Source organism: Furipterus horrens, unplaced genomic scaffold, assembly GCF_987537825.1.
Source record: "Furipterus horrens unplaced genomic scaffold, mFurHor1.1.pri manual_scaffold_3, whole genome shotgun sequence".
Taxonomy (NCBI): domain Eukaryota; kingdom Metazoa; phylum Chordata; class Mammalia; order Chiroptera; family Furipteridae; genus Furipterus; species Furipterus horrens.
Window position 1 is genome coordinate 184,861,561 of NW_028327173.1, and position 20,132 is coordinate 184,881,692.

General features: G+C 34.4%; 1 protein-coding gene across 1 annotated transcript in view; it reads left to right on the forward strand.

Moving 5' to 3' along the window:
* PALS1 (protein associated with LIN7 1, MAGUK p55 family member) overlaps nucleotides 1-20,132 on the forward strand; it is a 73,135-nt gene that overhangs the window by 14,886 nt on the left and 38,117 nt on the right. The window contains exons 2-3 of the mRNA XM_090271016.1: nucleotides 2,791-2,876; nucleotides 8,311-8,838. Of these exons, the coding sequence (XP_090127142.1) occupies nucleotides 8,472-8,838 (367 nt within the window). The 5' untranslated portion in view covers nucleotides 2,791-2,876; nucleotides 8,311-8,471. The remainder of the gene's footprint in view (nucleotides 1-2,790; nucleotides 2,877-8,310; nucleotides 8,839-20,132) is intronic.

The following is a 20,132-nucleotide window of genomic DNA, read 5'->3' on the forward strand; positions in this document are numbered from 1 at the left end:
TTATTCCATTTATGCTGTTGCTGTTGGCAGTCATTGCTTTACTGAATTTTTGGGTTTATTGATCTCTGCCACTAAGTATTTGTGTAACGTTGGCAAGTGACTTAAATTTTCTGGATCTTCCTTTGTCATTTGTAAAATAAGAGGAATTCATTAAATAAATCGAAGTTTGGTTTTTTACTTAAACATTTAAGTTAGCAGAACGTTTTTCCCTTGAACCTTAAAAAAAAAAAAAAAAGATAAAAGTGAGCTTCTGCTCTTTTCTTCCCATCCACTGCCAAGATGACCCTCAAAGTCCTTGCCTGAACAGTTTGAGGAACACTGGATTAGATAATTTTAAGGATCTTCCAGATTCAGTATTTATTAATTATTTGAAACCAACAATACATGAAAAAGAGTTGAAACACAATAAGCAAAAATACTGTTAGGTGGTTAACAAGGAAGTGTGGCTATTTAAAGTTTCTCTTGAACATGTGAAAAACTCATTGGATATCATTGAATGAGCAAATGCCTCATTTTTGATTAGTCGATATTCCAGTGTTTGCTTTGTTTAACTCAGGGTTTCTTAGCTTTGGTGTTCCTGACATTTTTGACTGGGTAATTCCTTGTTATGGGAGGCTGTCCTGTGCATATTTAGCAGTGTTCCTGACGTCTGCTAAGCACAATAGATACTAGTAGCACTCCTTAACTGAGCCCTGACAGTAAAAAAATATGTCCAAATGATGTCAAAATTCCTGATGGTGACAGGTGGAACGAATAAATCACCTTTGATTAAGAACCACTGGAATCCAAATGTTTAAGAAGAGTCAAGGTGATGATATTTGTAAATAAGTTTTTGCTAAACTTACTTTAAACAAGTATTTTAGGATATATATGTTTAATAGATTATACATGCAGCAGTATTTTTCCAGCTATATTTTCCATGTTGTCTTTTTGTTTGTTGTAAAGCAATTTTATGGCCTAGAATCATGGGGTGTGAATAGGAACTTGTAAACTAAATCTTTTATTGCAAGTGTGTTCTAAATATATACAGTTTTTGCCAGGAAAGTTCAAAGCTGCTTTCTCTGAAAGTTTGTATCTGAGAAGGTGTTATATTTTCTTTTACTATCTGTGAGAGCAGATGATTTATGTGTTGTTAGTTATAATCTATATTACCCCTACTTCTCTTTGAAATTTTTACTTATTTTGTTTGATTTTGCTGGAGCATATTGGTAACTCTTAGCCTTTTAAGAAACTGCCGTACTGCTTTCCAGTGTGGCTGCACGATTGACATTCCCACCAGCAGTGTATGAGGGTTCCAGTCCCTCCACATCCTCATCAGCACTTTTCACATCTAGCCATCCTAGTGGGTGTTAAGTGGTTTCTCATTTTTTAATTGAAGTATAATTGACATACAATATTATTAGCTTCAGGTATATAGCATAACGATTTGACATTTTTGTACATTGCAAAGTGATCACCACAGTAAGTCTTACCATCTGTTCCAAAACGAAATTACAAAACTTGTGTGTGTTGAGAACTTTTAAGACTTAATTTCTTAACAACTTTCAAATTTGCAGTATACTGATTATAATAACCATGCTGAACATTACATCCCCATGGCTTACTTGTTTTTATATCGGAAAGTTTGTACTTTTTGATCCCCTTCACCAGTTTTACCTAAGTCTCTAGACCCCTTTCCCACTGACAACATCCAGTCTGTTATCTGTATGTGAGTTTTGTTTGTTCGTTTTTTGTTGTTTTAAGATTCCATATATGAGTGAAATCATATGGTATTTGTCTTTGTCTGATTTATTTCACTTCCCATAATTCCCTCCAGGCCCATCCATGTTTGTTGCAGATAGCAAGATTTCATTTTTTAAAAATGGATGAATAGTGTGCCGTTTTGTGAATGTGTATATCACATCACATCTTCTTTATTCATTCATTGATGAGCATATTTAGGTTATTAACAAATCATGGCTATTGTAAATAAATGTTGCAGTGAATGTAGGAGTGCTTATATCTGTTCAAATTACTGTTTTCATTTTCTTTGGATAAATACCTAGAAGTAGAATTGCTAGATCATATGGTAGTTCTATTTTTAAATTTTCGAGGACCCTCCATACTGTTTTCCATAGTGGCTAGGTTGCAGGTTGGGTCCTGGCCTGGTTGCATACCTGAGGTAACCAGTTGATGTTTCTCTCTTGCATCAATGTTTCTTTCCCTGTCTTTCATCCTCCCTTCCCCTCTCAATAAAATCTTTACAAAAAAAAATAGATATTGCATGTTTTAAAAATTCTTGCAGCACACGGGTTGAAAATCGCTGCTCTATTAGAATGTAAGCTCCATTAGGACAGGTTCCTCTTCAGTCTTGATCTCCAGTGTAGCATCAACATTTCCCCCTCGGAATACCTGTGGTTCTCATCTGTCAGATTCTCATTTTCTAAACTTACTGGCATCATAAACTTTATAATGTTTAAAACTGATCAAGAAATTGTAGTTAAAACAAAGAACAGAACACAACACTGCATTTTTGTGAAAAGTGTCATGAAAAATAATCTGCGAGAGATTTTCAACCAGTTATGTTTACCTTTTTATCATCACTGATTTCAGGTAATTTATATTGATTTTAATGTATATCCATTAGATATTGGGAGGGGGTGCATTTTTACTACTTTAAACTAAGAAAACCAAGCCTTCTGCAAACAGAATTGGATATCATATTGAATTAATCTTTTCTTCCCACTCCCTCTCTCTAAAAAACTCTGCAGATTTTTATACTTGATTAATTGTCTCTTTTCTGTTTTACAGAGTAAGAAAGCTAGCCTGAGTTCTGTGAAAAACCAGAGAAGAAAAACTAAGAGAATAGTAGACAAGGTTTTTCCAATTTGCATAATGTAAGTTCTTTTCACTATTCTTGGCCTGAATCTTATGTTAGCTGAAAAAGCTGTTTCTATGGAAACAAGTAGTCCAACTTCTTAGAATGTCAGAGGAATGCTGATCACTTAATGAGACTTCCCAGCTGCTGGTCAAAGGGCATTCATTACTTATGGGAGAAGGGGAGGAAGAATGAATAGAAGAAGAAAAAACATCTAGAGTTCTGGACACTAATATCCCAACCATGTTTATGCATATGAAGTATATGTTTTACATTTTCCACTGTCTAAAAATTAGGATACTGGTGTATAGGAAATTGTCTTCCTGCTAACCTGTCATGTTTTCCAGCTCTCATTTGTTTCTTGGTGTAGATTTTTCAGTGGGCCAGAATTCCTCATGCTATTTCACACTCCCCAGTTTCAATCATTTGTATTTATTGAAGCTTATTTAGCATCTTTTTACCCACTTTTCCTATAGCCAGTTCACATAGGCAAAGCCCCTTTTTCCCCACTAGTTTGAAGTTAACGTTGAAACAGCTTTGGCCTGCCAACCTAAAGATTTGTTTTCTTGCTTTGTGGACTATGTAAAGACTTTTGATTGATTGATTTTTTAAAAACATTTTCTTTAAATTTTCTTCCACCAAAGAGGGAGGTATATGAGCTGGGACTCTGATGAGTACTTGAAATGCGGGCTTTTGAGGCATTTTAAAATTTATTGTTTATAATTGAGGATTGAGAAGAGAGGAATACTTCCAAGGCCAGAAATTTGCAACTGTGTTGTCTACATATGGTGGTTTCTTATTTATATAAAAGGAGGTAATTCTCTAGTACAGTCATTACCAGCTTCTGAATTGTCAAACAGAGGCTGGCCTTCCTTCCTTCCTCCCTTCCTTCCTGTCTTATGGAGAGGGAAAATATAATTCCTTTGGACTGGGACTCTTTTACTATTTATTGATAAGCATTGACTACATATGTAAGCTAGAATGTTCATGGTTTGCCTCTTTAAACATTTTAATGATCTTAATTTTGAAACTGTAGTGCACAGCATAATTTGTCTGATTCTGGAAGAACTTTTTTAAATCTTTCATGACCTCCATGTATTAACTTGTGAGCATTATATATGGAGATTATAACCAAAGTGGTCTGGAAAAACTTATTGAAGGGATAAGGATTTGTGGTAGATCTTGAAGGTAGAAGAGGAAAGGAAAAGCAGCTCATATTTCATAATTCATAAGGCATTTAGGCAGGAGGTAAAAAGATCTGGGTTGGGCACAAATGAGGAAGCTAGCTTAGAAGGCTTGTGCAGGAAAATAGTAAAAGGTATAATTAGAAAGTTGGGGTCTGTCTTGTGAGTTCAAACTCTTGTAGGCAATATGAAAGTGCTCAGAGGTTCTGAACAGTAGTGATGTGCTCATATACTTAATTAAGCATTTATCTCTTACTAGATTTCAGGGCTATAGAAATGACTGAGACCAATCCCTGCTAATTATATCATTTACCTATGTGATCTAGTCACTGTGCAACTAAAGTGTCCGAAACTAAACCTATATGACCCTTCTAATTTCTCGCTCCTCTAATTCTCCCTCTCCTATATTCTCAATCTTAGTGACCTGGTGACCCAAAGATAGTGACCCTGGAGTCACACTTGTCTGGGTTCATATCCCGAAGCCTCCTGTTTGCTTGGCCCTGTGCTGGGCAGTGTCATAGATCCAGAGACGAGTCAGCCTGTTCTCTGACCTTCAAGGGCTTCTAGTTTGATGGGTGGACAGACAGAAATACAAATAGTTGTAGTCCCGTTTGATCAGAGATGTGACAGGGATTGTGGGATTCCAGAAGAGTTACCTATCCAATTTAGGGAATCGTGAAAATCCAGAGGTGGGTGTATTTGAGCTGAGGCTTAAAAGGAGAATAGGCAAGGCTCAGATCCTAGGCAGTCTGATTCTGGCACCTATTCTCCTAAGCATTCAGTTCTCTTGGGTAACTAGGTGGGTATAGTGGCACTAATTAGAATGGAGAATGAAGGATTAAAGGGAAATATGAGTTTAATTCTAGACACATTAATTTCTAATTCCCTGTAGGACATTTTGGTAGGCAAACTAATATGTAGGGATCCTGTCTCTCTAATCATAGTAACTAGCCAGGGGTAAATGCTCAATTAAAGTTATGTACAAATCACCCCTCTTTTCTAAATTTTTGATGGCTTTTCTACAGTCTTGAGTATTAAGGACTTATATTTAAGACTATTGTTCTTAAATTGAACCCAGTCAAAGTTTCTAGCCACTATCCTATTGTATAAGCTGACTGCTTTAGTTCAATTAGGCTGATTTGCACTTTTCCCTCACCTTTTATGTTCCTGCCTTTGGCTCATATGGCCTCTTCCTTATTCCTCCATCTTGTCTTCAGGGCCTACTTTAATCCTCATTCCTCGTCTACAAAACAGGCATTTTGGACTAATCTACAATTGTAATGAGGATTAAATGAATATTGTACAGTGCTTGCAATATTGTATGGCACGTAAGTGCTCAGTGTTATAGTTATTATTATTACTATTTCTTTTTCTTCTTCTTGCCCTGCTATATGAAATAGACACCAAGTTCTAGTACTTCTCTAAATTAGAGATTTCTTTAATATAACTTTCCTTAACTTCACTTTGTTCAGGACTGCATTTCCTTTTCTTTTTTTTTTAATTAAAAGATTTTATTCATTTATTTTTAGAGAGGAGAAGGGAGGGAGAAAGAGAGGGAGAGAGACATCAATGTGTGGTTGCCTCTTGCAGTGCCGCAACCGGGGATCTGGCCCGCAACCAAGGCATGTTCCCTGACTGGGAATCGAGCCAGCGACCCTATGGTTCACAGGCCGGTACCAAAGCCACTGAGCCACACCAGCCAGGGCAGGACCTTATTTCTTACAGTTGCCTTCAAACTGGCCTCATTGCCACCCTTTAGCCAATCCTCTACACTTGTACCAGTGATACTTCTCTAGAAGTAAATATGATCACTTTAATTTCTGTAGTAAGTTTGACTTCTTTCAGGATAAAGGTCAAAGTCTTTAAACTCTTAAACTTTGTAGTCTGGCCCCCTGCTTGCCTTTTCAGTTTAATCATTCATGTATGACATGCTCCCGTTGTCCCGTTTGGCCTTACTGCATTCTCTTCTGTTTTTTAAGAGTGCCATACTCTCATACTCTTTCTTCCTCTTGCTCTTGTGATTTCCTCTTCCTGGAACAGTCTCTTCTATCTGGCTTATATGTAATTCTTTGAAATGCCTCTTAAATGCATCCTTATCTTTTCACTGTCTGCTGTGATTCTTTATCACGAACTGCTTTAGAGTCCTCTGTGCATCCTCTGTGAGTTTATGACATTTCTAAGTTTAGCTGAACAAATATTTATTGTGCATTTCCTATGTTACATTTATATTGTTAAGCACTAGGGGATATAAAAATAAGACATGACGCCTGTCTTGAATGAGTTTAGAATGTAATGAGGAGAAACCAACTGGGAAAGAATAACCATTCATTTTCTTTGCTGTCTCTCCCAGTAGACTATAAACGCTCCAAGGGAGATGACCAGAAACAGAATTTTAATCGAATTAATATCAGGTTGCAGAAATTTTGGGGGGACTCAAAGGCTAGATCCTGATAGATAAGCATGAGAACTCTTACCCAGGTCGCCTGGCCTAGTCTCTTATTACATGATCTATAATCCACTCCACACCCTCCATGATCTAGTATAGTGAGGTGAACATAGTCTTATAGTTTTTAAGTTGACAATTTAAATTTCAGATAATTTTTGTAGACTATCATATAAAGTAAAAATACGATATTATTAAATTTGATTTTTCATATTTGGAAAATATAAAGTTGAGAGTTTTAATTTTCTGGAAATATATATGCTTCTAGGTCTTTAAAATTAAGCAGAGAACTACAGTAATCTTACACAAATTTCTGCTTATAATGAAAACATCAAATAAGCTGAATTTGTATTTGCATAAATTAGTATATAAAAACTTAAGAATTTCACAATTCTGATAGCTATTATTTTAATGAAGAGGAAGGCAATGTAATGATAAAGGAAGTATTTATGTGTAGAGAAGCTAAGATTTGGATAGAAGACAGAAAAAAATCTCCCTAAATTCTTGTGGAATGTAATTCTGGTGGCCTTATCCTGGTAGTTTAGGTGGGTTTGTATTAAACAGCCTGTGACAAGATGTTTGAGAGAAGGTTCGCTGGCATTTGGAATTTCGTCTGAAAAACTCAGCTTTTGCTTAGTAGGCATGTGCTCTAACAAATCTATTTACTGAAATGATGCTCAACTCAAGGAGGTAGTAGGTTTATTATTGTAAATATTTTTAAAGTCTTGAGCAAAAGAAGACTAATTAGATTTAATGCGTGGGTTTTCACATGCATAAACAATCTGCCTTTTTATGCTGAAGAAATGGCTTGATGAAAAAGCAGTGTCACCAAGCAAAATATTTTTCTTGTCTAAAATATATTGAAGAATTTTTAAAATAATCAAATTAATACTAAGAATATAAGTACATATTTTTTCATTTTAAAAGTTCCATACATTATCTCATTTGAAACTCAGAACAAAAATAAGTAAATAAAACTCAGAACAGTCCTGTGAATAAATTCTCCAAAGGAATATGATGTTCAGAGAGAGAAACCGACTAGTCTTAGACCATAAAGCTAGAGGAAGTGTCAGAGCAAGAATTAAAATTCATTTTTCTGAGTCCAGTATGTTCTTATTTTCTATATATTATGGCTTTAACTTTTTTCCAGTGGTGACAGGTACCATTTTCTCTGAATGAATCCTCATAAAGAATTAATCCTAATTCTTTTGTTAATATGACCCCCAAGTTATAGACACTGATAACCCACAGTCTTTTTCTCACTGAGTGTGGTTTTATCCTGTATATGCCTCAGCTGCTAATTAGTTTCTTTTTCATTGGGAATCTTCTTCATCTTATAAACTCCTAAAAGTGAATCCCCCATAATATACTACCTTTACCTCATTCGAGCCACCAACATGACATGTTATATGTCAGTTTCTTCAGCAGTTAACTAGAAAGTTATTGAGTATAAAGTACTGTGTTGAGACAACTATACAAAGATGATTAAAACATCTTTATACCTAAACAATCTATTCTCTACTAAATTAGCACCCAAAACTTTCTAACTTTCCAATTTTGCTAAACCTTCTATATATCATTTTTCTCGGCTGTAAAATAATAGCATGCTTCAAATTCTTGGGAGGGGACTTTTATTTTTTTGGTGGGGTACACCTTGATTTTCTCAGCATCGTCTATAAAATAAAAGTACAGAGCAATAGAAAGTACTTAATCTAATATTATGTACTTACTAGATATTTTGTATATTGTATAGGAATTAGAAGTGGGTTATGTAAAGTCTTTTATATCGTAATTCTTATACTTTTTCCCCCCATCTTTCCCCTTAGATTTCCTTCATGGATACATTTTCATAGCATTATTATGTGATGGGAGAAGTTTTTTATTTTTATTTTTTGAAGTAACATGGATTTTATACTACAGAATCAAGAGATTGGCTTTATAGGAAAAATTGATATATAAAAAGTGGTACAGGTTTTTATAGATAACCATGACAACATCCCATATGAATGGGCATGTTACTGAGGAGTCAGACATCGAAGTAAAAAATGTTGGTCTTGCATCACCAGAGGAACATCAGAAGCACCGAGAGATGGCTGTGGACTGCCCTGGAGATTTGGGCACCAGGATGATGCCTGTGCGTCGAAGTGCACAGCTGGAGCGTATTCGGCAACAACAGGAGGACATGAGGCGTAGGCGAGAGGAAGAAGGGAAAAAACAAGAACTTGACCTTAATTCTTCTATAAGACTTAAGAAACTAGCACAAATTCCTCCAAAGACTGGAATAGATAACCCTATATTTGATACAGAGGAAGGAATTGTCTTAGAAAGTCCTCATTATACTGTGAAAATATTAGGTAAGTGAAAACAGTAGAATAATAGAAAATGTTTTGCTTTTGTTTCTCTTAACATAAACGTGTATAGGAAGGCAGAGGAGTGTAAAAGAATATAAAATCCTTGAAATTTAAATTTAAAGCCTTGAAATTCACCTTTTATTTCAAACTCAAATTTTTATATCAAGATTACTCAAAAGCAATTTTCAGATTTTGAATTTCTAATTTTATTAAGGTTTGTAAAATAGTAATAAATATCTGTAGCTTAAAATTTATTTGCTTTTCATTGATATCATTAAGAAGAATCGATGCTGTTTATATGGCATCATACACATAAAACATGGCTCAACATTCCCTATAGTATCCCCAATACCATTTGGGGGGTTTGGAGGGAAACTAGCGCTGTAATAGATGTTCTGTGATCAAATAAATGTTAAGAACAGTGGGTTAAATACGTTAAACAGCTTCTTATCACAGGACTTCCTAGAGTCTTTAGAATGTTAATACACATATGAGTCTACAGTAGAGATTGATTTCGAGTGTAAATTTCCGAACTTAAAGAGTATTTGATTATTGAACTTATTGCCCTTTCTTCCTGCACACACATAAGAGTGATCACTGAACTAGTGTTAGGAGTATAAGTTAATTTGTGTTCCCTTAAATGTTATAGCAAACACCATTCTGTGTAATATCCACAATGATCCTGTTAACAGGGCTTTGTAATCGCCATTTTGAAGATAAAGCAATTGAACCTCAGTTAAATCACCTGTTTATGACTCCAAGCTTGTAAGTAGCAGAGCCAAATTTGAATTTCCCTGTTCTGGATACATAGTTGGCATATTACACAGAGCAAAAGGGGCTTGAGTGGAGACTGACACCCTGCGTCACTCACTGGACCAGAGCTCTGACTACCAAAACAAGGAAGACGTTTTTCTGGGTTGCCCAAAGCTATTTTACTAGATTTGCTCCACACTGAGTCTCTACACAGTCTAAACCTCAGGCAGTTTCTACTATATACTATACATCATCTGCTTCTTTCCTTTGTTGTAAATTTATTAAAGATCCACATTTCTTGACAGAAAGCAATGTGTGTGCTTCTCTAGTGTTTGAAGAAATCATTGACATGTTCAGGCTAAATGCCTTCAGATGTTATAATGAAAGCAGAAAAATTACATATTTTTTAATACATTTATCTGAGGGAATTTTATGCTCTTTTTTTTTTTCTTGAGAGTTTTGTTAGAGTAAAAATATTTCATTCCTGAGTACCTCTTACTGGCTCTCATTTCTCACCACCCTATTTTTTAAAATTAAAATATTCTGTCAGTATTCTCTGTGACTTGGAAAAAGTTTACATTGTAGTATATCTAGTCCAAGCCTGGAAGATTCTTCTGTTTTCCTGTTTAAATTTCCTTAAGATTAATGTATGAATCCATTTGCTTTACTTAGATCAGGCATAAATGTCCATCTGATAGACAATATTCATGTAATCTCAGTAAAGAAACAAATTAGCTTAAGCCAGATTATTAGGGACTTTAGTTATTTATTTGCTTAAGCAAGAAAACTGGAGACCATCCCAAATTTTTTTGCTATTTTCTCTTTCTGTTTGTATGTTGGCGGCTAACTCATCTACAAGTATAGGTTAACGGACAGCTATATTTTCTTCCAACTTGCAATTCATGGTAGTTTGTAAAGATACCTTTGTGCAATCCTTGAACTTAAACCTATTTTACATATTTTATTTCAAAGTAATTTGAAATGTAGTACCAGGTATCTCTAATTCATTTTTTGGATCGGAGAATATTAATATGTTGAGAAATAAGTGATAGATTTAATGTCAGTACACTCAACACAAATTGTTAAGTGTAGGAAATATAAAAAGTTAGTGTAAGTTATAAAGTTGTTATTTTCAGTCAAAGCTTTAGTGTTGATATACTTTTTTTTTTAATGAAGTTTAATAACTTTGTAACAAACATTTGTTTTCTTGTTCATAATTTGCTAACACATCACACTGCTACAGAAATACTCCCTTAAAGTTGTATGTGTCTCCCTGCCAGTATTTTGATTAACACACATATGCCAGGAGACAGCTTCTCAGCACTTTTCATAGCCAGCAACAGAAACCTCGTTTTAAATGAGGAAAGGATGGGGCAGCTGATTTCTTTCTTTCAGCGTGAGCCTTCAGTTTCCAGATGATACATCATCATTTATCTGTGAGTAGAGAAAATCATCCTTTCGAGAACTGAAAATGTGATTGGAAAGGTTAGATACTTGAACTGGATGGGTGGCATTTTTTAACGCAAGTGTTTATAAATTTGGCGCTGTGTAGTAACAGAAGTGCAGGGATGCACCATTTTCCAGTCCCACCAGTAATGCGCTGATAACAGCCGTCCCAATGAGTGTGTGTTTGCCTTGCATTTTTCAGACTATAGAAATGTGCACAAAGTAAGTGGGTATAATTTGCTAACACACTTAAAATAGTATCTGTTACAGAGTAGACTGTGCTAAATTTGTTAATAAATGCGCCAATCACCAAAATTAAAAAAAGTTGGATGGAATTGATAGAAAATATTCAGAAAGGATAAATTGAATTTTCTTGTTTAAAAGCTCTCAGAACCTTATTGGAAATTAGAAAATAGTGAATCAGTTCAAATGAATAATTAATACTAGTATTAGAAATAAACAATTTTGATATATCTAAAAATTTTTTAAACGAATTCCAAATGACTAACTAACAGTATTATAAAAACTTGAAATATTAGGGAAGCTTTTCTTAAAATTGGCATGAGTTATTAAAACTTGCTACAAATAAAATATCATTGTCTAATTTTATTCATAAGCAAAGCATACTGTCTTGTGAGAGAAATCCTGAGAAAACAGAATGCAGGTTATAATGGGATGAGGTAGAGTAGAATCATTTTCAGATATGTCTAGATTGTAGATTTTGCTGTTTCGGTTTTTGTATTCACAAATAAGTAATTTTGGGCAATGGTTGTGGACCAATAAGTACAGTAGACAGAATATTTAAAGGAAATAAACTCAGAAACACTGCAATCTATCATATATGTGACTGTATGATTGTTGCATCTTTGGAAAGAGCTTAGGAAAGGCACATTCAGCCACCACACACATGTGTAGTGAGCAATCTGTTTTGTGGTTACTAAGGAGACTCCTGAAATTTGTGATTAGGAGCTTTCTTATTTACACCATAAGAACATGCTATGAATGTGAAGAAAAGATTTTAAAAGACACACCAAGGAGAAGAAAACTATGAATAAAATATTTTCATAATATTAATAATAGCATGTTTCAATCCTGATTGGTGTCTACATATACTTTTGCCAGATAACTCTCAATATTCAAACTGTTAATTCAAGGGTACTTCTGTATTTGACATTGTAAAGTAAAATATCACTTCCACATTTATTTCTGACAACATTTGACTTTTGACTGACCATTGCATATTCTGAAATATTGCTGGATTGTGACAAACTTCTTTCCATATTGGCTTTAAATAAATTTTATTTTAAAGCCAACAAACAAAATTCCAGTGACAATAAACCTCAAGGGCCAGCCTACTTCTGAAAAGTTAATTATTTTTCACATTAAATTTGTGCTCAACTGCTGTAGATACTGTAGATATTTTCACAAACTATTAGCCATTCTTTGAGGGACTTTTTCCTTCTGGAAGTGAAATGATTAGACCTATTGGTATTAGGTTTAATGTATAAAATGCTGGGACCATTTGAAAATTTTCTCATTTGTTAAGATTGCCAAAATTAGAGCAAACCTAGAATAAAGATTTAAAAAGTTCACTAGAATATAAGTATAGTTATGTGATGCTTGGTTGTTAAATATACACAATTCTTCTGAAAAAATGATTAATTGGTACACCATTCATTCTTTGACACAATGCATCAAAACTTAATTTCACATAATAAGTAATAATACGTTTTAATTTTTTCCCTCTTTCAAAGACTTGTTATGTTCAGAAATGCCTGACATTGTTGCATATTGGAAAGTGCAGGGGATGTCTGGAATCAGATATAGAGTTTACTTTTTATCTAAACTTAGTTGCTGTTGACCTTGGAGAAGTTACTTTAATTTTCTGAGTCTCAGTTTTAGGATTCTCTTGAAGACCCAGGGTGAATATGTTTATAATCATTTGGCACAATGTAGGTTTGACTAAAATTTAACTTTTGTAAGAACCAGAAGTCACCAGGGAGATCATCTAATTTTCTAGTCCATGAAATTAATTTGTGGATCTCAAACAGTAATTTTTAATTTCATTTTTAAAAATAGCAGTTTTATTAAGATATAATTCACATACCTTAAAATCTACTCTTATAAAATGTACAATTCCTGAGTTTTTAGTATATTCACAAGATTGTGTAACCATCACCACTATATAATTCCAGTGTGTTTTCATTACCCACAAAAGACAAACTATACCCATTAGCAATCATTTCATATCCTCCCCTCACCTCTGAGAAACCTTCTGTCTGTGGATTTCTTTATTCGAGACATTTCGTATAACTGAATTATACAGTATGTGACCTTTTGTGACTAGCTTCTTTTCACATAGCATAATGTTTTCAAGGTTCATCTGTGTTTTAGCATGAACCAGTACTTCATTCCTTTTTATAGCTGGACTATAGTCCATGGTATCGATAAACCACTTTTTTGTTTATCCATTCATCTATTAATGGAATATTTGGGTTGTTTCCACCTTTTGGCTATTGGGACTATAGTGTTATGAATATTCATGTAAAAGTTTTTTTTTTTTTTTAAATCCTCACCTGAGGAAATGTTTATTGAGTTTAGAGAGAGAGAGAGAGAGAGAGAGAAACATGCACACCCTGACTAGGGATCAAACCCGCAACCTAGGTATATGCCTTACCTGGGACTTGAACCCACAACCTTTTGGTGCACTAGACAACACTCCAATCAACTGAGCCACCTGGCCAGGGCTATAAGTTTTTTTTTTGAACACCTGTTTTTAATTCTTTTGGATATATACTTAGGGGTGAAATTGCTGGATTATATGGTAATTCTGTTTAACTTACAGTTTAACTGCCCTATCTTCCATATTATCTGCACTAATTTACATTCTCACTAGCAGTTTGTGAGGATTCCAGTTTCTCTACATCCTAGTTGATGCTATTATATGTCATTTAATTTTAGCTATTCTATCAACTAGTAATTTTCTTAAGAACTAGAATAAAATAAGAAATATTAAAGTATATTATATTGCACATAAATATTTATTTTTTTATTTCAAATAGGTAATGTGTATACTGGGTTGAGAAATAATAAAAAAAAATTTTAATGGATTGCCAACAAAAGTTTGAAGAATACTATCTTAGTCAAACCCCCCCCGCCCCCATTTTGTGAAAAGGCTCAGAGACTTGAAGTGTGTTGTGCAGTGATATACAGTATTCCCTCACTTATCGCAGGTATTACATTCTAGACCCCCCCACCCCCCAACAATAGGTGAAAATACGCAAAATAGGAACGTTACATTTATTTTAGTTTATATATATTTTAAGGCTTTATAAACCTTTCCCACACACTTAAAATCGCTCCCAGTCCCTTATTAACCTTTCCCACTCCCTTATTAACCTTTTCCACACTTTTATAAACACTACTTATGTTCTTAAACATATTCTACACTCTTAAACCTACATAACTTTAACAACGTACATATACAGTACCGCAAAATCCCGCGATATAGTGAAAAATCCGCGATAAATAATTAAATATAATATTTTTTAAAATCCCGCAATACAGTGAGGCCACAGTAAGTGAACTGTGATATAGAGAGGGGCTACTGTAATGCAACTAATAAATGGTCAAACCATAATAAGGACCCAGGTGTTCTGACTCCATATTTAGAGTGTTTTTTTTCTCTCATACCAAACCTGTTTTAATTTCAACCAGAGAAAAATCATCAAGCTTTCATACTTGATTGAATTGTAGTCACTTCATTGAGTTTCCATTGTCTTATCATATTTAGGGGTAAGGTTTTTGCTGTCTCACTCAACTATTTGTGCTTATATTTGTTTGTCATTTGTAACCCAATTTGTTAATGAGTAATTCCTGTTCAGGCTCTTTCATGATCTTCTGCTTATTTTTCTTAAGTTCATTTTGACCTAGTCCACTAAAAACCAAAGTGCAGAGATCTAAATTTTATGTTGTTAAATTTCAAAAGAAAAAAGAAAAAACTACCCCTATTTAAGCAAAGATTTCCTGAATGAAAGTTCTAATTTTGGTTCAGCAGATAAATATGCTGGAAACTGATACAATTTTCTCATACTCAATAATATTACATTACTGATCTCAGTATTCAATTTGACTAAAGTTTAGAGAAAAAGAAGAAATCTTAAAATGTTTCAGAAGAAAGGTCATGAAGTTGGTTGAAATCTAGAAATTTCTGAGCACAGTTAAAAGAACTGGTATTATTTAAACAATGAAATGGAAGAATCTTAATGCTAGAATAGCATTTTCGTGTGGAGTAAATGATAGCAATGAGTAAAAATAAGCAAAACTAATCCAGGGTGAATATGTAGTTATCTCCATTGCTTTGAAAGATCTCAAGAGATGGGAGGTTCCTCATCTTCCTTGGGTAATTTTATTGTTTACCCTTACAGCCAAAACATCTCCCATATGGCTGCCCAGAGTCTTGGGTGTTTGAAGATAGAATTTTCAGATAGAGCAACTCTTGGTGACTACTTTCTGTTGCCTATTTTAGTCTCTCCTTTCTTTTGCATTTTAGGCTGCCAGGAGAGGGCCAAAGGGGGAGGAAGAAGTTCATGGGGTAGATTTCTGGACTTAATGTCTATGTTTGTAGTTATCTGATCGGTTGTATCCCAAAGCCAAATATAAGTGATTTATCTGTAGATACTATGTCCTCTCTTTTAACATAAATAGTCAAGATTTTAATTATATGAACTGTTAGCAAAGATGATGGAAATTTAAAAGAGTTTTTACCAAATACCTAAAAGACAGTTTAAAATCCAGAAAAAAAAATCTTCAGGGTCTAACTGGAAATTTTTTCACTCAGGAGGCCACGGGCAAGATAAGCTCTATAGAAATAGGAAGCCTATAAAGCAGAAAATTACAACTGAACCCCAAATTGGCTGATGACCTAGTATATAATAATGGTTCTGGGAGAACATCAGGACTATGCCAATGCTAGAAATAGCAACAAATTTAACTGGGCTTAAGGTTCAAGTGTCTTAGATTAGCATTAAGACCAATTTAAACTTGTTAATTATCATCCTTTAGAACATCAGTCACCTCTATTAAGTCCTATTCAAGCTTTTGTTCTTAGTAAAAACTGTTTCACTGAAATTATCTTTTCTTGATAGTTGTGTCCAGACTTACATCAATCAATGTTGCACTGAAGCTCAGTTTTACAATTAAGTATCAACACCCATTATTGAAAAGCTACAAATGTCTGTTTGTCCTGAATGAGAGATATAGAACAATACCATATTATATTAATATATATTACTTTATATAATCTTTATAAAAATTCTGAAAAACTTTTCCCAGTAAAAATAAAAAAACAAAAAACAAAACAAAACAAAACATCAAAACCTGAGATATACATAATTCAGATCAAAATCTCTACAGATGGAGAAAATGACATCATACACAAAAATGGCCCCTGGATGAATAATTCATTTCTCCAGCTTCTAAGGCAGTGCTTTTTCTGACACGCCAAGGGAATAATAAAAGGTAAACTTTTTTTGCAGGTTCTAGGGCTTGATTGTGGTATGTTGTTTTTGTTTTAGAAAAGCTGTCCTAAGATGTCTTTTCACCCAATACAGCAGCATGTAATATACACTGACAAGTAGTTAGAGAAGCTTACACACTCTAGTGCTGTTAACCATGAATCCGTAGGAGAAATTCCCTCTAGTTAACTGTGTTTGTGCATGTTTTCACACATACTGCAAGTAATGCATGTCTTAATTCTTTTATATAATTTTTATAACATTCTTGCTACTTTTGTAATATTGTTGCTTTTTACTTATGCTATTTTAAGCAAGTTTCTTATGCTTTAAATATTTTCTCAGAGTATTTTATTTCAACTCCCACATTACAATAGTATGCTAGGTAGTACGGAGGGAACCCAAAAAAATGGAATTTATTTATTAAAAATTGTGTATTCTTGTATGTTTAAAGTTCAGTCACCTTCAAAATATGCTCCATTTGATGCAGTACACCTAACAAGACATTTTTCTACTGCTCAAAACAGTTTTTGGACTTGTCGATTTTGAGGCCTTTTAGTAGTGCTTCTGCTGTTCTTTTGTTTTTTCCCCCACTTCTTCCACATTGGCAAAATGTTTCCCTTTGAGCGCTTTTTTCATCCAGGGACACACAAATAAAGGTCTCTCAGGGTGTGATCAGGTGACTAGGGAGGGTGAGGCGTGGGGCATTATGCCATTTTTGGTCAAAAACTGCTGAACACTCAGTGCAGTGTGGGCAGGTGCAATTATAAATCACCCATCATAAAATGGGCAAACGTGCTGAAGGAGACTAAAAAACATTCACTGAAGCCAAAGCAGCCTCTCATAGCAACACCAGCTGGCACACTGATACAGATGGGTTCTCAGAACACTCACCTAGCAGGGGAAAGCCTGTACTACAAGTGGCCCGTCCTTCAGAAGATATTCCGGGTTTTGGGGGTGGTCCCACTTATATATTGAAAAAGTCCAGCAAAAGAAATCAAAACTGCTATTTCTGTGAATTTACAGCCTCTATGTATCTTTTTGAGAAATGCTGTAAAGCACCTTTGACAGTGTTGTACTCACCTGGGTAGTAGCATAGCAAAATTCAATAACTATGATTTACACAGACAGTTTTCAGATAAATTCCATATCTGCCTTCATGACCAATTTAGCTGGGAAAGCTTCCAGACAACATTTTTAGGCTGGAAAGCTGCCCAGAGTTCTCTCATACCTCAGGTCAAATATGCTTTCATTAAAAATGTTTAATGAATAAGCAGAACAGATTAAGTTACCAAACACTCAGAAGAGTTTTTAAAATTTTATGAAATATATGTAGCTTGATAAGAAGATATGGACTGAACCACATGCAGCTGACACAGATGAATATTTAAGAGAAAATATGAAATACCAAATAATACAAACCCTCAGATGAACTTATTATATATTTACAAGTAAGTTTTCAATTTAAAGGACATTAAAAATGATGTTCCCTCTGTCCAATAACAATTTTAAAATCACATAGAAAGCAACAAGTACCCATAGAGTTAGACTTAAAAATACTGATTATGATAAAATGAGTTCACTGTCGTGACTCAGTTCTTTGTTCAAAAACTCTGTATGGAATTCTGACAAAGGGTATTTTCTTTGCTATTAAGTATGATATCATAATAAAAAATAATTGTTGGTAACATCAACTCAAGGATTCTCATTTTGACATTCTCATTCATATTTTAAAAAATTATTAATTTCAAAGGTCAGAATATTTAGTTACAGGTTTAAAAAAACTCATATGGTACATATTTAAAAGCACCTTACAAATACGTACCTGTTATTCGGGAACAGTTAATTTTCTACACACTTAAATGTCTCATTCTGATGCTGCAGTTATATGTTCCTTAAACAAAAAGCCACCTAAGTTCTCCAATATTCTGTGCAATTTGAGAGGGATTTTAAAAACTCTAATCTGATGCAACTAAATCAGTCCTGTCAAATATGTACCCTCTTCTGTAATAACAAAGATAAGACAGACAACAAAGACAGGACAGGATGCAGAGAGAACAGAGACTCCCCATACACAGAAAGCAGAGGCTCCCTCCCACTCCCGCACAGACACAACAGACGTAAGGAGAAAGAGCCACATGGACAGAGAAGACAGGTAAATGGGGAATCGTAGGGCTAGTGAGAAAGGCTCACACAGTGCAGTGTGGGAGCGGACAAAGAAGATAGGGAGAGGTACCAGGGGTAAGGCAGATGGGGGGAGGAGGGCAGAAATGGGGACACTGCAGAAGGGAAGGCGAAGACAGGTAAAGCAAATCTGGCTTTGGTGATAACTTCTAGTTTGTTATGAAACAGAAGCCACAAGAGACTACAAAAAATATAAGTAAATATTTAATGAGTTTATAAGCAGAAAAACAATGAAAGAAAGAAATGCAGGTGAAGGAGGATTTTTTTTAATTTTTTAAAAATTTATTGATTTGACAGAGAAACATTAGTTTTGTTGTTCCATTTATTTATGCATTCCTTGGATGCTTCTTGGATGTACCCTGCACAGGGATCAAACCTGCAAACTTGGTGTATCGGGGTGACACTCTCAGCAACTGAGCTACCAGGCCAGGGCCGGTGGATCGTTATTTTTTTTATTTTAGTTTCTTATTGAATTTATTGGGCGTGACATTGGTTAAAATTATATAGGTTTCAGGTATACAATTCTATAACACAATATCTGTATCTTGTATTGTGTGTTTACCACCCCAAGTCAAGTCTCCTTCCATCACCTTTTATCTCACCCTTTAACTTCTTCTACCTTCCCCCACCCCTCTTCCCTTTGGCAGTCGCCATATTGTTGTCTGTCCACAAATTTGTCTCCTTTTTTTTAATCTTAATCCCTGGGTAAAGGGATCATTCTTAATACATGAGTTGAAAACTTCTACAGTAAAAGCTGCCACAAATACAATTAACAGGCAAATGGAAAAATTAGAAAGCCGTTTCCAATGAATGTGACAAAGTATACACACAAATGTACACATCTACATGTTGGGAGATGGGGAAGAGACAAACTCTGGTTCTTAACGATTTTGGGATAACTCCCAGAAAAATGTATGTGCTATGTATGGACATTAATTGGCACGTACACACATACATATATATACCACAACTTGCAGTATAATTTTAGGAGACTCGTATTCATAAGAGTTTAATGGACCACAAAAGAAGTACCTAGTAAATTTGAATAAACTAAGTTTCCTATGAAAGAAATTGAAGATTTTTTTAAATGGTGCTATTGAATTTTGGAGAAAATATTGCTAATAAGATATAAATTAGCAAAATCTCCCTGGAAAGCTGTATGACTTAAAAATGTCAGAATCTTACTTTAAAATTCTATTTCTAGGAATTATTTTAAGAAAACATAATCTCAGACAAATTTTTATATAGCAGTTATCATTATGTACTGAAATGCTTAGTATTACTATAATAGGAAAAATTGGAAGCAACCTGGGTGCTCAGTTTTAGTATAATGGTTATAATAAATTATGGTTTAGCCATGTAATAAAATATCGGCCATTATATATAATGTTTTTTAAAGAC